General features: G+C 38.4%; 1 protein-coding gene across 2 annotated transcripts in view; it reads left to right on the plus strand.

The window, feature by feature from the left end:
- The first annotated feature begins 286 nt into the window (after window positions 1-286).
- The window catches only part of ap3b1a (adaptor related protein complex 3 subunit beta 1a), an 80,768-nt gene continuing 60,107 nt past the window's right edge, over window positions 287-20,947 (plus strand). Inside the window, exons 1-6 of one of the 2 annotated variants that reach the window (XM_033647035.2) lie at window positions 287-583; window positions 10,788-10,863; window positions 10,994-11,068; window positions 14,345-14,440; window positions 14,733-14,893; window positions 17,772-17,838. In XM_033647035.2, the coding sequence (XP_033502926.2) occupies window positions 462-583; window positions 10,788-10,863; window positions 10,994-11,068; window positions 14,345-14,440; window positions 14,733-14,893; window positions 17,772-17,838 (597 nt within the window). In that variant the 5' untranslated portion in view covers window positions 287-461. Of the gene's footprint in view, window positions 584-7,946; window positions 8,442-10,787; window positions 10,864-10,993; window positions 11,069-14,344; window positions 14,441-14,732; window positions 14,894-17,771; window positions 17,839-20,947 lie in introns of those variants that run through there. The other variant, XM_033647034.2, reaches the window with a different exon arrangement.

Consider the following 20,947-nt stretch of genomic DNA (forward strand, 5'->3'; position numbering starts at 1 on the left):
TTCGGTGTTGTTTTACGTAAAATACGTTAGGCGAGTACGTAGTTTTTGATCACTTGCTTCTTGTGTTCTTTTTCACTTTCTTCTTCTCTGATAAGAAATATGGTGCTGTTGTTGCCTTGGCAACGAGAGGGCTCGGGGCGTTTCCACCATAGATCTAAAATATCTAAACGGGACGTCAGCTATAAGCGTTGTAATGAGCAAACGGTTATTTTCTATTTATTCAAGATCTATGTACCCTGTGCCGCTGAAGCCCTGTCATGTGACACCAACTTGTCCAGCTCACACTTCCGCTACTGCGTGTAAAAAAAAAAAGTTGGGTGAAATCTCGGAGAAAGTTTGGGTTTGCAGGAACTTGATACGCTACGTTACATTAGTACATCTTAGCGTTTATTATTTGTTTAAAATCCGGAAGAGGAGCAGAATATACATTTACTTATTGGAGAGTTGTTTAAACGCTTAGCATGTCGACGGCTGCTTTGTACAATGACCAAGGAGGAGCGGAGGCTGCCGTGGAAGCGGGGCAAGAGAACACCGCGACCTCCTCCGGGGCTGCCTTTGGACTTTTCAGCGCTGACTTTAAAAAGTAAGCTAGCTTAGCATTTGTTCCTTCTCCTTCAGTATTGTTCATTTGTGGTGAAGTAAGACAGTTGTGGTGAAGTTGATGCGGCTAACCTGCTGACTCTAAATGAAGCCAGCATCATCAACAAGCTAGGCAGTGATGGCGACTGTTAGCTGCTTGCTATGGTATGTGTAACTGTCAAAATTGTCCGTATTTTAGATACATTTACTGTTTTGCTGTGTTTAGTGTAACAGTGTATGCACGTTGAGATAAAACCGCTGTTCTCAAGTGAGAACGGGCAAGGAAAGCAGTGGAGGAAGAAGTTCTCAGGTCCTTTACTGAAGTAAAAATAAAAGTAACGCTACTATAGTGAAGTACAAGTTAAAGCCCTGCATTCAGAGTCTTACCTGAGTAAAAGTACAAAAGTATCAGTGTCATCAAAATGTACTGAAAGTACCAAGAGTCAAAGTCCTCTGCAGAATGGTTCCAGTTGTTACTGGATCATAATTTGTGATGCATTAATAATGTGTACATCACTATAATGCTGCAGCAGGTAAACCACGTAATATACTGCTGGTTAGCATAATCTATAATAATACATTATAATTAATTAGTTGATTTATATTTCGTATTGTTAATCAGAATCTGCAAAGTAATTAAAGTTGTTAAATAAGTGTAGTGGAGTTAAAAAGTCCAATATTTGCCTCTGAATGTATTTTAGTAGAAGAAGAAAATAATATAAAATGAAAATACTCAAATTAAGTGCAAGCACAGTACTAGAACTGGTTTTCCTCATAAATTGATGGTGGCAGGTTAAAAAATAATCATTTGAAGGTAAGTTCAATCTTCTTTTGTGCTGTACAGACTGCAGTGATTTAAGAGTGACAGTTTGCTGAGAAATTACTTAACAAAAACCTGAAATAATCTGATGTCCCAGGAGGTCAAACCCTGGAATATTTGTTAAACTTTTATCTGTTTAAATTTGTCTCAAAAGAAGGCAAGATGGATAATTTCATTAGTATTAACTCTGATTTCTCCAGTATTTCATAGTAGGCTCTAGGGATGGGAATCAACAGAGCCCTTTGATGCGATATAATATTGATACTTTGGTCATGATACAATATTATTGCGATTTTATATGATTTGCGATATGCTGAGTATTGCATTTCCATATATTGTGATATACTGGGGTTTATTACCTTTCTTTCAACCGCAAATTAAGGAAATTTTTTTTTTTACCATCTGTTTTTTATCTGATAATATTAAGTTTTCAGTCTTTTCATCTCACTTCAATCATCTTTATTGCAGCAAAATGTATCTAGTGGATGGAAAAAGCAAATAATTTTATCATCCTAGTAGGCCACCAAAAGATTAATTTGTATTTGCAAAAGTAATAATTTATATAATAAACAAGAAAAATAGATAAATGGCACCCCTGCATTGATACAATAAGTAAGTATTGAGATATTATGCTGTATAGATTTTTTTTCCCCCCACCTCTCGTAGGCTGCGTGTTTTTGCCTTAAACATACATTCTTATACAATCTGCAGCAATGAGGTAGACTGGGAAGACATCACTGGGAGAGGTCTGACTTAGTCTAAACAACAAGGACTGATTAGTCCTCCAGATCAGCTTTAGTAATGTAATGTATATAATGTAATCTTTATCCAGTTCAGTGAGTGTCTAATCAATGTGCAGAGCGCTTCATTAAATGTGCACAGGAGTGGTTTTCTTCAAAGAGTAAGCAGAAATAAGACCTCCACATTTGTGTGCAGCATTAATAAGCAGACATAAAGTGTCCCTATGTATGAGGATGTTGAGCAGAGCAGGTTGACATAGTACAGTGAGCTTTTGAGTGAGCTTCTTCTTATTGTATTTTATTTTAATGTTTTAGAGGTTGAATTTTTGTAAAGTCACATATTGACAACAAAATTGTTATTTTTTATTATTAGGGTTTTATTATTATCAAAACCCTTCTTCACCTTTATGATGTGTATTAAACCAGTGTGAAATGAGCCAACTTGTTCACACCATATGGACACAATAATATACTTCTGAGCCTGCAGGTTGACTGGCCATTACATGCCTTATCATACTGTAGTCAAATGCCTTTAATATATGAGGGCGTGTTCAATATTCAGCATAAAATAAACACTGTATTGACAGCTGTAAATGACACTGACTTGCTGTACAAGCCTGTTCAGCACTGATACGCAAAGACTGCTGTTGTGGAGTGATAGTCAGGTTTCTACTTGTGACCAGTTGAGTATTTATTTTCAGTATCATGTGATATACACAGGTTTTGTGTATGGAAGGTGTATAAGCAGCCAGGTGACTGATATGAATGATTTTTTTTTTTTTTTTTTTTAGATTTAATTGATTTGTCGATAAATTATTCCTTCTTCTGACCAACCAATGTGGTCATTCACACAAAACTGTTCAGGTGAGAGAGATAGATGATTTTTTGATGGCTGTGTGAAAGCAGGATAGAATTTTGAAAGCATAAGTGTCTTTGTTTTGACTAAGAGATTTGTGTTATAGGTTTTTATATAGAGCAGCAATAAGGCATTACATTTTTAGAAACTTATGTGGCCTGTATGAATTCGTCTGTAAACCACCTGTTTTATATGCTGGGACAAGTGATTCTCTTTTTTTGTTATCTTGCTTGTGTGTGGATGTATCAACTAAAAGAATGATCTCTCAAACTGACATATTCCCAGATGGAGCCACTAAAATGAGTCAAAAACATGAGACCCTTTGGACCTATTAGTTTCTAATATAACCGTGTACATGTCCAGTGCTGTGTGTTTTTAAGGTGAAGCTGTTAAATGCTTTAGAAATGCTGTTGAAAAGAAGAAGTTTCTATATTAACGTCATGTCATGTTCACTTTTACATTAACTTATCAAAACATGTTTAATCAGCTTTTCAGTGTAAAAGTGAAACTGGATTGTCAGCGTGTTTTGAATTTCATCTCAGAAACCTGCCACTAGAGGGCAGCTGATCATCAGTGTAATCTTCCAGCTCTGTTTTTATGCAGTTAAGTAACTCTGGTTATAAAGCCCTGTGAGTGGGTGAGAAGCTACACAGTACACCAGCTCCACAGGTGTAGATTTGAGCTGCTCGGTCAGTTTTTAAGCACAGAGTAAAGGCTTTATGTGTTAATTCAAACAAGAAATGTTTGACTAAATTTCCTGGAATCTGGCGAGCGTTTTTGTGAAGTTATACTGCAGCCTCTGACTTTGTTTGGAGTATTCCCTGCAGCTGGATTTTGCCCATCACGAGTGTCATCTTGATGACTTTCTTCCGCCAAAGTCTTAAATGTTGCTTAGTATGCTAAAGTGAACCTCTTAAGCTGTCTCACATGACCATCTACCCAGCAAGGCAAGGCAAGATCATATGTTTACCCGCCTCTAGGCCAAACTGGGAATACCAGAAAGAAAATACGTGAATGATACTTCTGTTTGCACATGTCTGTGTGACACAATTCACAGTGCCCAACCCTGTGCATCATGGCCTGCACAAATAAAGTTGTTAAATCAAGTTTTTGCTGTTTGAAATCCCTGAATCCCTGTTTGTCACATGTGAAGGGCACAGCAACATTCCTGTAATGTTCTGTAGTCTAGTCCTCCTCTTACTGACTAAAAGCCCTATACCAGGCCTTAGTGAGCCATAGAAACATGTGACCAACTTGTTATCTGTGACTAAAGAGATATTTCACTGTTGCTGAGTGGTTCGGTTGTATGGATTTTGTTGTGTTAGCAGTTGTGTTTGACCTGCATTAAAAGTTGGATTTTGGATCATAAACTTTATTTTCAGTGGATGGTTATATGTGGGCCTGTTTGTTAATAATATGCTTTCCAGGGCACATCTGGCTCTCATTCTTCACGTAGAAATGAAAGCAATCATATTTTAAACCAAGAAGCACTGCAAACATCTAAATGATGAGGAAATAATACTGATAGATTTAACTGGATTGATCCTGTGATTCAGTGTCTCAAACACCAGAGAGGTTTGCACTCTTGATTACAGGCTCACCAGGTGTGAAACACATTGATTTAATCATTGCAGATTGACTTGAGAGAACATCGTACTTGTGTTCATGTGTTTTTGCATTTTATCATTTTAAGGCTACTGGCAGTCTTTTAATGATTACACACTGATATTTTATGTTCCCTCTGCTAATGTGTCCTATGTTTCCGATAATAAAAAAAACACAAGCTCAACAAGCAGTAACTCTAAAATGTATTTGTTTTTATCTGATCAGATCGATATTGCAGTGTGCCACTTGTTATGGTGTTATCAGCTTAAACCTTTTTGCAGTATCACAGTCCATTAAAAGCCTATTTCTCAGTGTACTTTATATCATTTACAATCCCTTTTCTGACAGCTCAGCATTGCTGCATTTTTTTTGTCTCAAACCAGGAGGTGCCTCCAGATATTTTAACAAGAACTTGCATATTTTCCCAGGCTTCATGCATAGTCAAACCACAGCTGCGTTTATTTCCCTCTGTTATTTACGATGATTTATATTAGCCGTGTGAGTTATTCGTTTCCTGACATAAACAAACAGACAGTTTTTGATTTTGATCACAGTTTTATTTTGGTGTATATCTACTGTTGAAGAAGTCCTGATTTAATTGTAAATGTGCTTTGACTGTTTTGCCCGTTTGTTTTGTCAAGTATGAATATTCAATGACAGCTTTTAATCTAACATGGATGATTAGTCCTTAAACTACTTCAACTTCATAGATTAAGTTGTGCTCAGTTTTGACTGTTTTCTTGCTTTAAGACTAGTCAGCTAGTCTAAGTTTAAACTTCTGTCTGTTTAAACATCACGGAAATTAATTGTTAGGAACATCCCTAAGTTTGACTGCATCATTTTTTTGGCAGTGATCTACAGATTATTGCCATTGACAAAATTTAAAGAATGGATTCAACATTTTACTCGAGAAAAAAATACCAAATATAGAATTTTGTTTGACTTATGTCCAAAAGAAATGCAGTTCTGGAGAGGAACCATGGTAACCATCTTCATAAAATCCAGCTGTAAAGAAGCCGTCTTCTGCCAGCTTCTGCCCCAGGCTGTGTTGTGGTCCTGTTACAACTACATGATGAGATCCAAACAACTACACGGAGAAGCTCATCTCTGCAGTCCATCTGTCCTTCATACAAGAGTTGCGTATGATTTCCACTGACTCTGTATGGACAAATTTAGTTGCAAAATACAGTTCTTGTTAAGACTAGTAAAGAATTCTCAAAACAAGAAATTGCATTGAAACAAGAGCTGAAATAATGATCATTAAATCAAATTTGTTTTGTCTTCACATAAAACAACGTGGCCATTAAATGAGATGGATACACATGTGGCACATTTGTGATAAATATTCATTAGGAAACTGCCATGGGTAAATGATATTATAATAAATCTCAGCAGTAATGGAAAAAAAGCTCATAATCAGGCCAAAGTGATGCAGACATTCGGCTGTGAGGAGATGGGGGGTATTGAAAATGATGCAGTGGTGTTTGCTATGGCTATTCACTTTGTTTTGCACTAAAATATTTCTGATTCAGCAATTTAGCATACTGAACTCGAGAAAAGAAAAACCTGGATACTACACAATAAAGGAGTAATTATTTTTGATGTCACTAGATGTTTTTCTGTTCCTTAACTTTACTGGTTTACTTCTCTCTCAGTACTCTCTCATAGCATTGTTTTCAGCCACTGACTGTAGGCATCTAAAACCCACTGTACACTACCTGCCTAGTGCCAAACAGCAGACAGACACAGCAAGAGACCAGCCGGTGAACATAGTGGAGCATTTAACAGCTAAAGAGACAGATATTTCCCTCAGGTGTTGGTAGAGACCAAAACAGAGCTAAAACAGAGTGAATATTGGACTTGCATTTGTCAGATAGTCAGAAAAAATTCTTCAAATGAATGAAAAAGTTGCTTTGCCACTGAATGTGAGCCCTCTGATTAGCTCACACACAATTAAGTGGTAAACCAAATTTTGTGGCATTAAATGACTAATTAAAGCCAAACTTATCAGAAAAATGAACGCTTGAACACACAGCAGTCTGATAAGAACTACGTGACTTGACAGAAACTATCTATGGGAAAAATGTATTTGATGTTTACTTTGAGTTTTTAGTTATTAGTTTCATGCTCCATCCGCTAACCTGGAGAGGGTGGGCTTTATGACCTATACTGCAGCCAGCCACCAGGGGGCGATCAAGGTATCTCAGCTTCACTTTTGGGGAGCTGTCATGTTGTCCACCTTCATATACAGTATATGCTCTAAACTTCAAACAGTCTTGTCTGTCATTAGGCTGCATTTATGAAAATATGTTATGAGAATTCTGCTTATTGATGTGTAGAATAGCATGTAGAATAAGAATATGTAATATTCATTCATTGTGCAAAATAAGAAAAAGCATGTTGGCTGATTCAGATCATTCATTTCAAAGCCGATATTGGCCGATGTCGATGATGTACTGATATTATCAGCACGTTTGCCGATTCCGGTAGTTTATTTTAAGGCCAATATCAGGTCATATCAATGACGTGCCAATATTATCATGCATCCCTAGTTCCAGTATATTCGAGAGAATGGAGTCATCTCCTCTGCGGATATCTCCAACACTCTGCAACTCACGCCAAACAATCTAGACTGATAAATAGCATCACAAGCAAGAGGAAAAATGTAATATTTATTTTTGATTTTGGGGTGATCTGTCTATTTAAGTCACATATATTAGTTAGCTGTTTTTGAAGAACCAGGACTCTTTTTATAATAGTAAACTATGCACCAAGCTGCTAAAGATAGCAACGGCACTACCAAGTACTGATTGTTTGACATATTTAGATCAGTTATTTTCAGCCACAGAAAAAGTAGGAAGAAAATTTTGCACCCTATGAAATCCTACTGCAACGTTCTCACATTAAAGGGTATTTCCTGTCATTCAGCTCGGTACTGTTATCGTTGATGTAGGCCTGTCCTGTTGGCAGTGTACTGCCTCTGCTCTAAGTGGTGTCGAGCTAAAGTGGATGATTGTGCTGTGGAGGTGATGAAAAGTATTGCAGTGTTTACCCACCAGTGTAGATAAGGCCCTCCTTTTTCCCCTAGAGGGAAGTGACCATAGTCACACACAGACAGAGTCACACAGACAGCCAGAAGGCAGGTGAGATAACATAGTTTCCAGAGGAAAATCTACATGTATGAGAAGATAGGAGTAACAACTTAACAAGAGTCGACCACAGCTGACCAGCAGGTAGTTTCAGAAAGAAGGTGGACTACAGCAGAAGGACAGATGTCTAACCCGAGTCAGCAGGCACTACCCTCAAGCATAAGTATGACTTGCCATTAGCAAGCTGACGGGGCATCTTGTGACTTTTTTTTTTTTTGCCCAAGAGAAGAGGAAGGGAGAAGTGAATGACAGGCACAAAGCCAGTGGAGCCTGTACTGTTTTTCAACTCTCCCTGGCTTTGACAGTTATGAACAAGAACGAGTTGAGAAGACAACTGTAAATAAAGCCAAGAGAACAGGGCACACAGCCTGAAGGAAAGTAATTACTACAGCTCTGTTTCTCTCTTGAGTTACTTGAAATACAGTCAGCTTGGTTCGTGGACTCTACTCTTTAGACGGCTAACACACACACAGAGAAGGAGCACTAGCTGTTGAAGTGTTTTTTGGACTGCTGTGGGGGACGGCCGGCATGGATGGTGGTTTCTCCTCTTTACGCTCGGAGGCAGTGGGAGCCATGAGGACAGCGCTGGTATCCGCTGAGAACTTACAGCTCACTCTGAAGACTGAGCTCAGTCAGGAAGAACAGGCCCTCACACACACCAAGAGTAGCCCCAAGGAGACACAAAAAGCCGGGTACTGTAGTAAGATTACCCACAGAAACTCTGATGGAGACATACCTTAAACTGTGTGTTTTAGTTCAGGTTATTGTTTCCTTACAATGTTGGTCAGCTGGATACTCGAGTCTGCAATGTGTTTTAAAGGAAAACCTTACAAAGATTGTCATGTAAAACTTTTAAAAGTGACTATTGTTTAAAATATGGATACATTTAGATATACTAACAAATGTAAAAATCACGTTTTAGAATTTTTTTTTTCTAAAGGTTTGGTATACTGCAATTTGTTCTGCCTAGAAAGAGATTGCAAACTAAATCTTCCAATTATTGTTGGAGATTATTTTACTTGAATAAGGGCTGGTTGTTATTGAGAAAATCAGATTTCATAATATATTTGATCAGATATGTCAATATTGATATTGCGGCAATATTGCAGGGTGAACTGTTGGTGCTCTCACAAAATATTTCTTCAGTGATGTTTTTGATAAATAATCATCAGTAATGTGTATGCAATGACGAGAACAGCTAGAACACTTTGGTAAGTTCAGAAAATGAAAATCACTTTACTGTAACCTTTAAAACTGGGGAAAGACAGCACTTAATGATGTTTTGATATCCAAAATGTAAGACAATAGCTAGTCTCATATTGTAATACCAATATCATATCAATATATTGCCCATCCCTAACGTGATAACTGTATCTCAAAAAGTATAATACAATCCAGAAAAAATACATTACATTTGTAAAATTATGACTCATGATGTAGCCTTTTAACTTACCTACATGTTCCTGTGAGATTAATAGTATGTATTAAATCACAACATAATATTGGAATTAAGACAATTTAGTCACTTATATTAATGATGAAATGTGACCAAGGTCTGTAAGGCTGTAGGAAAGCACAGCAGTGTTTTGAGCTAAATGCTAAGGTAACATGCTCACTGCAGAGCAGATATAATGTTTACTATGTTCACTATCTTAATGTAGTTAAAGGGATACTTCACCCACAAAATGATAATTTGTATGTCAATTACTCGGTGTGTTGTGTTGAATTTGTTAATAAAACTTTGTTTTTCTTGCATGCCTCTACATGAATGGAGAATCTAAAAAAGGAGAACATTCTTCATGAATTGAAGTAAATAGGGTCCGCATTCAACAACAGCGAAATTATATCAGAACACCCGTTTACAAACTCACACAACTTGTGCAGTATAATCCAAGTGTCATTTATCCTGTTGTGGGCTCAATATTGCATTTTTACAAATGTGTTACAATATGAAACACTTCCGCCTACTATTTTTGCACCCTTAGCATACCTGAGCACGCGTTCATATGAGCTCCACTTAATCAGAGTTAAAATGCATGCGCATGCCAAGGTACACTACTCAGTAGTGCATGACACTGTTTGAACTGATGTGTTTTACATCCAAAGTTTTAGCGAATGTAGTTTAGTATAGTTTTTGCGGACCCTGCTTACTTCAATTCATCGAGAATGTTCATCTTTTTGGATTCTCTGTTCAATGTAAGGTATGCAGAAACAATACACTTGTCTTCATGAATTCAATATAACACCCAGTGAGTAACTGATTTACAAATGGTCATTTTGTGGGTGAAGTATTTCTTTAGTTTAGCATGCTAAGATTGCTAATTAGTACTATATACAAAGTACAGCAGAGGCTGATGGGAATTTCATAAGTATTTGGTCATTTTTGGCAGATGATGGTGCAAGATGAAAAATCAGAAGATCATCAGAATTATTAGAAATGAATCCTACTAAAGAACATGAACATCTGCACAAAATTTCAGGTTGTTTATATATTTCAGTCTGGGCTAAAATCTGTTTGTCCATTTCGTTCCAAGAAACAAACACATGATCTGCATCTCTCCCACATTTTGTTTTCCGTCTGGACATTACCCTTCCAGATGTTTAGCCTCTGTGTGAGACAAACAACCTGTGTCGTTGCACAATCACAATGTGTGTCAGCATTAGCCAAGGAATGAGCATTGTCATATCATGTGAGTGCAGACATTTTAGCAGAGATTAGTGTGATGCTGGCTGTTTGTAGTGCTAAAGATGACATTCTTGCTGTTTGTTTGGGTGCATTGTCAGTGTACCCTTAGGCCCCTATAGGCTGAATAATGTACAGAACTGTGTAGCCTATAGGAGCTGATGTGGCCCTCGTATGTGTACCCTGTAATCTGTGAAGCTGACACAGATGTTGTATACATGGAACTTTCACAGTACCTTTGGTCAACCTCTCATGCTTGAAACTGATTAGTCAAGTTGTCTGAGGAGCGTTAATTCTAAGGCCTCTCTAATGACCATAATAAGCACAGCTTACAGTATTTTCTTTCTGTCCTCAGGAATGAAGACCTTAAAGAGATGCTGGAGAGCAACAAGGAGTCCCTCAAACTGGAAGCCATGAAAAGGATCGTTGGGGTGAGTGCATCATGGGAATTCACACACAGGACAAACTGCAACATTGTAACAGTGTGTTTTCAGTTGTTGAGTTTAATACCAGAGATCAGATTGGTGGATAAAATTGTTTTATTGTTTGATTTGTTTTCAGCTGATTGCCAAAGGGAAAAATTCATCAGAGCTCTTTCCTGCTGTGGTGAAGAACGTTGCGAGTAAGAACATTGAGGTATGACAGTATTAAGAAATATATATCACAGAAAAAAACATCATCATTACTGCTGTGATTCATGTAATTCTTGTGTGACACATCACATGGGTATTCCGTGTTACGTTACAGAGGGAACTTCCTCTTTCAGAACAATTGTAGGCTCATGTAGATTGGCTTCATATGAAAGCTTGTACAAAGCTAAACAGACATACTTAAAACCAATGGTCATACAAGAATAATGACATAAAAAAATAAAAAGATAAAAGAATTGAAATAAACACAAGGTAAGAATAATGGGGATGCAGAGTTTGCATGTTCTCCTCGTGTCAGCGTGGGTTTTCTTCAGGTACTCTGGCTTCCTCCCAGAGTCCAGAGACATGCGGGTTAATTGGTGACTCTAAAGTGACCGGAGGTGTGAATGTGAGCATGAATGGTTGTCTGTCTCCATGTGTCAGCCCTGTGATAGTCTGGTGACCTGTCTAGGGTGTACCCTGCCTCTTGCCTCTCCCCCTGCTACCCCCAACAAGATAAGCGGTTACAGAAAATGAATGAATGATCATTCATATATGTTCAAGCAGTCATTGGAGCTCTAACTTTTTCCTCCAGTTCCTAAAATTTCCCCTCCGTTGTCATTGGACATGTTCTAAACCTGCCTCCCCCCCAAATAACTAAACGAAAATACAAACACAAAGAGAGAGAGAGAGAGAGAGAGAGAAAAAGATACAAAATAGCCTCAGTCATGAGTACCATCGGGGATGGAAAGAGTACACTACCATACTATATACTCAAGTAAAAGTATTGTTGCTTGAAATATTTTAGTAAAGTAAAAGTAACAGTATTGGTGTACAAATGTATACAGGTAAAAAGTAAGTCGATTAAAATGTGAGTAAATGACAACATAAAATTGAAATAAGAGAATTTGATAACTTAAACGTGTTGAAATATGAGTCTGTAACAGTAACTCTAGTTGTGATAATATCGGCTCTACAGATCCACTTAACTGTGACCGGATGAATGATTTTTTTTTTTTGTATTTATTTAGGTTTGTCTAATTTGTTTTTCAAGAAAGAAAACATTTTTATGCCTTGTTGCTGGTGATAGCCGTGGCGGGAGGCATTATGTTTTTGGGTTGTTTGTCCCTTTCTCGTAATTGTGACATCTCAGGAACGCTTTGACGGATTTTCTTCAAATTTTGCACAAACGTCCACTTGGACTCAAGGATGTACTGATTAGAATTTGATGGTCAGACATCAAGATCACTGTAGGGAGCCACAGTAGCGGGAGCTTGTGGGGTAGTCCACCACAAGGTCATTAGTTAGTGATATTGAGCTTGAGGCGTTTGTCGTTGCACCATGTGACAGTGCTCTCTACCAGTCCTCTGTACTCCTAGAAAAAAGTCTTTAAGCAAAGACAGCATATTTCCCACTAGAAATTATTCACTCGAATCATACCTGTCAATAAAGAAATAACATTAATTTCACAAAAAAAAAGACTTGATACATTTTCATTAAATTCTGTCACAGTCCTCACTACATATGAGTCAGGAAAGGCATCAATGTAAACTGCAACTTGACTGGTTGTCGCAGGCATACAACTGCGGGCCGCTAATTCTAGTTTAAAAGGCATATCACCTGATCAGTCAATAGTAATACAACTAGTTTTAAATCATGAATTGGTGCAGTAGCAGCAGAAAGACACTGTAAGATACCGTGGGTCTGTAAATACTCCACTAAATCATGGCAGACTTGCGCACGGACTATTCCAGTGAATGACCGAACACTAAGCAGCAGCTCAAGAGGGGTTCCCATGCCCAGAGCCTGTGAATATTGATTAGCAGCAGCAGAATAATCAGGTAGCGTGAGAGGCAGCATGTGAGCGGGGGGCCTGAAACCCGGCACTGTGTGTAAGGCATGCAGCCGAAGCAACTCATGGCAGGGTAGGGGAGCAGGTGGGTGGATGTAATTGGCAGAAGAGAGCCCACAGTCACGTCTCCTCTCTCCCACCTCGTATACACCAGCTGCTAAGGTAGTGCTGGTTTCTCCTCTCTCTCTCTCCCAGTTTTTTCCACACTTTACTCACCTACAGTACATCTCACTAAAAATGGCCTCCTCTCTTGTTCCCACCCTCATCCCTTTCTCTCCTTGTCAAGAGCATGAGGGTGTTACGTGATTTAATATCAGTGGGATTTATTTTCTTTCATCATTGTTGCACCCTTTATTTTAACTCCACATATCATAAATGTGTGTGTGTGTGTGTGTGTGTGTGTGTGTGTGTGTGTGTGTGTGTGTGTGCGCGCGCGCGCATGTTTTGGCGTACTTGTGTATGCTTTTGTGTGACATGAAGCAAAGCAAAAAAAACATTAAATCTTATTTGGTGCTGAGCAAGTTGTAGAGCCTTTAACTGCCTACTTAGTTGTTCAAAATGAAATCAGTCTTGTGCTGTGTGGTCAGAGAAACCAGATCCTTGAGGGCAGATGGGTTGAGTCTGCTTTTATAGTGAGTAATGCCATTAATTCCAGCAGTAATGACCAGAAGGATGATTGAGAACTGTAGTGCACTGCTGCAGGTCAATACTCACTGCATTAGAAAGCGTGGTGCTGATTAGTAATTAAACTCTCTGCGATTGCACCTAAAACGTAACCTTACCCCTGACCTCGACCGTAGATCAGTTCTTAAATGAAATTATATATAGTTCCTGAAGTAAATCATCATTTTTCATAAACACTTTTATTCCAGTTCCATTATTTATGAACCTGCTGCCTTATAGGAAGAAATCAGCTCTGTTAGTTACTTTTTTTTTCTGGACAGTTGATGTGATCAGCAGACGAGCAACCTTTGGCCTCCAGTTAACCTCGTCAGAAAGCAGGACAAATATTATCTCAGGCCTTCCTGCGAGAAAAGAAGAGGTGTGGAAGCCAGGAACACAAGACGGCGGGGCAAATAATTCAATAGCAATTTCTGAAAGGGAACAAAAATACATAACCTCGCTCTCTGCCTGAAACAACACTGGATGGAGTCTGCAGCTCGTGATACCAAGACAGGAAAACTTTCTTTACCAACTTTTTTCCTCACATTACTTGAAATAATAAACTGAGCTGAAAGAAGACTTTTCCTGTTCATTTTATTCCTTTTATAGCTGCACTCTTTTGTCTTTTATTAACAACATACAGCACGTCCTCTCACATAAACCTGCTGAACTCTTAGAACACAGCTTGTTTCCTTTCCATGTGCTGCATTAATTTGCCCTCACAGCTGCTTCATCTTATTGCCTTTTTGATTTAATTGTCCTTTGCAGCTTAAGAAGCTTGTATATGTGTACCTGGTGAGGTATGCAGAAGAACAGCAGGACCTGGCTTTGCTATCCATTAGCACCTTCCAGCGGGCCCTTAAGGTAACATCTCTACTTCTTGTCACTGTCTTTTTCTCTTCATTATTACTAATATGGTAAAAAGCTGTCTTTTCTTGCAATATGTATAATATATTATTGCTGAGATGTTAACTGTGTTGTTTTTGTTATTTATGTATGACATTAGTGTTGTTGTAGTTCCTAATTACGACTGGGAAAGTTGCATGTAATCTCTAACCTCGATTTTCTGTGAAATGCTTCAGATACTTAAAAAATAATTAGTAGAAAACATTCTTTCACAAACTGACACAAGTCGGTTTTTGTATCTCTGTGGCAGGACCCAAATCAGTTGATCCGGGCCAGCGCACTGAGGGTTTTGTCCAGTATCCGGGTCACCATAATTGTCCCCATCATGATGTTGGCCATCAAAGAGGCGTCAACTGACCTGTCCCCATATGTCAGGAAGACGGCAGCCCACGCCATCCAGAAGCTCTACAGGTACACTTCTGTGCATCTGATGTTGTTTCTGCTTTTGGCAAAAAATAATAAGAGTTAGATGTAGTAGCTGCACTCGTTAGTTGACTGGCTCTCCTTTCCACCTCATTTCTAAGCAGTTAATACAGTAAATATTGAGTAATGTTGATATAAGGGGTTTTGCCCTGCAGTTATCTTGCTCTTATCATCGGAGTCTTTCTGAGACTGGCATGGATCAAAGATTGAAATAAGAGCAAACTAGTAAAACTAAGCTGGAATGGATCAGTTGCACATTTAATTTGATGGTTGGTATCAGAGGATAGCTTTTTACAAGAGTAGGGCTGTCTCTGAAATCTGTTTATTCTATGGTATTCTATGATATATATATATATATATATATATATACATATATATATATATATATATATATATATATATATATATATATATATATATATATATATATATATATAATGTATTTTAGTGCTCTGGAAATTTCCCACAATGAAACCAAAAAAGTAGCATCCATTGTAGGACCGCAACTAATTTTTTTCTTGATAAATAATTAGCTGCATTTACATGCACACTAATATTCAACTATCATTCCCAATGTGACAATATTCCAGATTGGATTGGGGTCATGTTAACAGCATATTCCATTTGGATATTATTCTGGTTTTAGGAGCATTCTTTGGACATGTTGACAGCGCATTCGGAATATGCGTCTCAATTGGGTTTTTTACTGCAGTTTGCGACACACACCGCCTCTGGCCTATTTACAGTCGGCTCTGTGTGTTGTCAGAGATTTGTTATACAAAAATAAACTCACCAGTAGTTTGCAAGGCTGGTGTAGAGATGCATGCCCAAAAGAAAAGCCCATATTATTATACAACACACATACTTTTAAACATTATAAAAGACTTAGATACGTGCTTGCATTGCTGACATTTTCAAGAAGGTGACTGAAGGAATGAAAGAGGGAGGCTGTGTTTGTGTTGTCCAACAGTTCCGCCAAAACCTATTTTGACACAAAAATGCAAAATGGCACAAGCAGCTCCAGCCATTTCCCTTTTTTTTTTTATTTGACACTGTAAACGACATGTCAGGGCATGGTGATTGGAGTATACATGGCTGCATGTCTTTTTATTGAGACAAGGACCAATCATTTCATTGTCTCATATACATTTTCCTTTTTTTACATTAAAAAAAACCCATAAAGTTCAATACTGATAAAAAGACAATAAACTGAAAGGACTGATTTCTAGATACTATACATCAACCCCTTACATTTACATGAGTATATCAATACTCCACTCCCTATGTGCCCCTACATATGTACTTACATGCACACATGTACTATAAACACTTGCATACCACACATTTTCAATCAGTCATTTCAAATAAAACAAGAGAAGAAGAAAGAGGAAAAAAAGGAAGTCAAGAAATAATACTAATACTAAAATGAATAAATAAAAATAAGATCATAATAATTAAAAAAGAGAGAAAATTTAATTAAACAAAGGGGAAAAAAATCAAAACAGAGAAAATGTCTGTTTTCTGTCCCTTTTTTCACTAATGCACACCCCTTGTACCACATGTCATACAGTATATATCTACTTCTGTCAAAATAGAGATTTAAGGAATTATTCCAGTGAAACATCTTATAACATTTTAACAAACTGTTGTGATGAACCAAGGGATTTCTTGGTGATATGTATGCAATTCAGTTTTCCCAGATTCTATGAAATCTATCCAGTTCTAATCAGGAAGAAAAAGTCAATGTCTCCATCATATATGTATGTATTTATGTATGTATGTATATGTATATGTATATCATCCACCCAGTACTCAGTCCTTGGTGCCTCTGTCTTCTGCTATTTTCTGGTAATAGCTTATTTAAAAAAACAAAAACAAAAACAAAAAAAAAAACATTTTTGGTTAGCCATGTGAGCAGTTTAGTAGGAATATCATCATTTTTGGAATAAAGGCAAAAAATTGTGTATTTTGTACATGTAAATGTAGATGTTTTGTCTGCAAAATGTCAGAAAATAGTGAAAGCTGCCTGCTATAATTTTCCAGAGCCCTAGATGAGGTATTCAGATATTGTTTCATTCAACCAGCTGTCCAAACCTTCCAAGCATGTGCAGTGTACAATTAGATACAACAAAAAAAGCAACAAACCATCATGATTTTAGAATTTGAATTTTTGACATTTTGGGACATTTTGCTTGTAAAAGGATTAATTGATTATCAGAATAGTTGCAGATTAATTGTCTCCCTATGTGCTCATCCACTTGTTGTAGCTCTAGTCCATGGCATGACATGTACTAGGGATGTTCCAATCTGATGCAGAGCTATTCAGTTGTCAAGCATATACATTAGATTGATTTAAATAACTTTTAATGCGCTTGAAGTCTGCACTGTGCAGCTGTAATATCTTGGAAAAAAGAAGTATCAGATCAGGACTCGGTATCGGCAGATACTCAACATATTATTACTCTGTAATTGGTGGCAAAAAACTTGAGTTGGACTTCTAGAGCATGCTCACATGCAATACAGTGCATTTTACAGATGTGAAAATGAATAGTTGTGAAACACTGTACCTGTCAATGAGGATGCAACGTGGGGCCCAAGTGTCCAAAATCTGACTTTACTGCTCTCTGCAGACTAAACTACTGAGTGTTCATTATATAGAGTCATTGAACAGGACTGGTCAGTCTTTCTTTAGATTAGAAAATAAAACCTGCTCATAGACAGTTGATGTGATACACAGGCACATCCGTATTCTGAGCACACAGAGGGGACATAATTAAATTTGTAAGTCTATCAAGTTTTCATGTTATGTGAATAATTGCCATTCCTTAGCTGACAATTTGTCTCTCTCGCTCTCTATTGTCTTCAGCCTGGATCCAGACCAGAAAGAGCAGCTGATCGAAGTGATAGAGAAACTATTGAAAGACAAAAGCACAGTAAGTACAGGCTGAGCAGTAAGTGCTACTCAGTTTAATTTCCCATGCTGGGGAACGCAGACCACTGGAGGGCGCCCCAGTCAAAGCGATTCTCCTCTCAGCTCTCCATCCCACAGCTCATTCGGCAATGCCATGGTTTGTTAACACCCACTTAAACCCACACATCTTCAGATGCTCCTTGTTAAGTGTCCATTTGGAAGGAATTTTCGCACTGATGCTAGTGTCAGCTTAATTTTCTCAAAGGCCAACTTCTTTTTTTTTTTTTCCCTACAATGGACCATAAATGAGTTGGATTCTCAAATTCTTTGTTTAGGCCAGTCACAGACACAATGCAGGCAGCCCATTAGGAGTCAGTAGGCAGCACATTAATTTGAGGAGGTCACAGTGAATACTAAGGGTGTTTAAATGCCAATTTCAGATATGTAGACGTTGGTCTCAGAATGCAGAGTATGTTGTGTTTGGATGTGCCAGTCATGCACAGTTTGTTGTAATTATGTATTCATAGCGTATACCTATCATTATACAAACAAAACAAAGCAGCTTAGGCCAAGGGGGGGATGGAAAGCCCAGTACCAGATGCATAGCATATTTAGCCCCAGACGCTAACGAAGACAGATGACTTCTCCCCCGTTGGAGCCCACATTGTGAGGCTGGGGACGGAGAGAGAGGGCACTATCATCACACAGACACAAGAGCACTATCAGTCTGTGATGAATGGCGAAAAAACCCAAACATAGTGGACACTTAATAGCTATCAAGTGATGCATTTTTATGATGCTAGGACGATACCATGTAGCATTTAGAAGTCCCACAACGATGGCCAGGCTTCTTGCCTTTTTATTTCTATTTCTTTATGCTGGCAGTAACACTAAGCAGTGTTTCCCTGAGATCAACTACCTTAGAGGGCTGGTGAGGACATGGAACGCATTTTAATTAATTAATAGCTAATAAGTAAGATAAGCTTTAAAGGTATACTGTGTAGTAATTGTCAGCTACTGTTTGTAAACCGTGTCATAGCAAAAGTGAAGGCAAGAAAACAACTCCAGATTCACTCTTGTTTTGGAATGAGCTTTGTCTGCTTGCCGTTTCGCCCCTCTATATTTGCGTTATTTCAGCACTGGGTCTGAGACTTTTGTAGCTTCCTCTTGGATGCCTTCTGCTTTCAGTCTGGCACCTGGTCGCTACCTTTTCAAGTCTCAACCTCACCTGTGCGCTGTGCCCAGGAACATTCCAAACACAGCAAATTATGAAGAAAATAAGAAAATACCGACAGAGGGCAGGGTTAGCGCTACTGTTGTCACGATACTGATGCTTTTACCTGCTTGAATATCTCGATACCAATACTGAAATGATATCATGACAAAAACCTAAAACTTCACTAAATCGAAAACTAGAAAATTTCCTCAGTGGAAGAACCAAGGAGGCGTATTGAGTCATTTGTGTTTAGTCTACGTTAGTGCACTACTGTAGAGTGCAGGCCAACAATCCTGGAAGTGTTAGACTTACAGTTAATACCATTTATTTGTATTATTTTCCTGCCCAATAAAATTGCATTTTATGTGCTGTTAAGTGTTTTCTTGTTAGTTTCTTTTTCATACATGTAGTTGTGGGTTTTCCTCAGTAAATCAGTACATTATAACGCTGTTGTTCCCAAAGTACAATTATTGTACAATTATTGTACAATTTTTAACGGCAGGGTATTGCAATATCTTTCTAGTGTTGGTATACCTTGTAACATTACTGAGGACAGTAACTGCAAAGAACTTGACACTGATATTCTTTGGTAACTGGAGATAGCTAGCGATAGCTACCAGGGAAAACAAAACAGCTTCTCTCTTCCTGTTATGGTTGCACAAAGATTGATGCACTTCCTTTGTGCTGTAAATCGAGCCTTGATTTTACTGGGAGATCGTACCCGTTGACCTAGTGGCAACCTCCGAGGCTAAGAAATGAAGCCAGTCCAGAAGTGCCAAAAACAGCAGTTCCTTGAATGGCCACTTGAGGCTGGCTCCAGAAGTGAGTCAAGGCCCTATAGCTAATTTCAACATTCATGACAACTGTACAGGGGGTGAATTTTTATTTAGCTCACACATTTATATTTTATTAAGGCTAAGAGTTACGCATAATGAGGGGCTTAGCTGCTTTGAATGACAGGCTGTCTGCTGAGTCAGATCCACCCCTTGCTCCTCCACAGCTCCACCTTCTCATCCAAATATGGTCACTTCTGGCTCCAAAAATCCAAGATGTTGACAGCCACAATACCAAACTCGAGGCTTCGAAATGGAAGTCCACAAACCAGTGGGCGATGTCGTGGCAGCTACGCCTGTTTTTTGTATATAGTTAATGACTGATGCTCACTACTAGCAATACAGAGCTTTCAGTCTGCCTGTCAGTTCCATCAAGTGTCCTAGTCCTAATGTTATTAATTACACCTGTGCTTGTCCTGCTGTGTCAAAATGTAAAAAAAAAGCTGTTGTATCCTTACTTTACCTTTGACATCTTTAGGTTTGTGACACAGTTGTACCATATCGGACGTTAATGAATCAGTTTAACTGCAAATAAGTTAATTAATTTAGGTAAATGCTATTTAGCTGATGTCAGTATGCTGCCTGTGGAAGAAGGAAACATTTGGTTATTGTTCCAGTTTGTAACATTGTCCAGGCCTCTTGACATTTAGCTTTACAGATGTGCCTGTTTGGCTAAATGGCTGTGACACACGGGGGCCCTGCTTATAGGCAGGATGGTTTAAAGAGAAAATGGGAAGGCCTGATGACAGAGACAACATAGGAGTTTGTGCAGCTGTTTTACCGTGATGGATCTATTATCCAGCCATTACAAGATAAATGATCGATCCCTCCCACCACCCCACCCCTCTGCACCCTCTGCAAAATTGAAATGAGAACAGAAAGGAGGAGCAGGGGCAGAGGGGGGTACTATGATCAGGTGCTAGGTGAGATGCCCATTAATTTAAGAGAAAAAGGAGTGAGGAGGAAGAGAGCAGGAGAAGAGCGAGAGAAGGGAGGATAGGCCGACCCCACATCGGGCCATCAATCAAAAAGGCGCACGTTGTCTGTGGCGTGATGACCCAGCACTCTCTGCCTCTCTGGCA

Source organism: Epinephelus lanceolatus, chromosome 19, assembly GCF_041903045.1.
Source record: "Epinephelus lanceolatus isolate andai-2023 chromosome 19, ASM4190304v1, whole genome shotgun sequence".
In the NCBI taxonomy this organism is placed as follows: Eukaryota; Metazoa; Chordata; class Actinopteri; order Perciformes; family Serranidae; genus Epinephelus; species Epinephelus lanceolatus.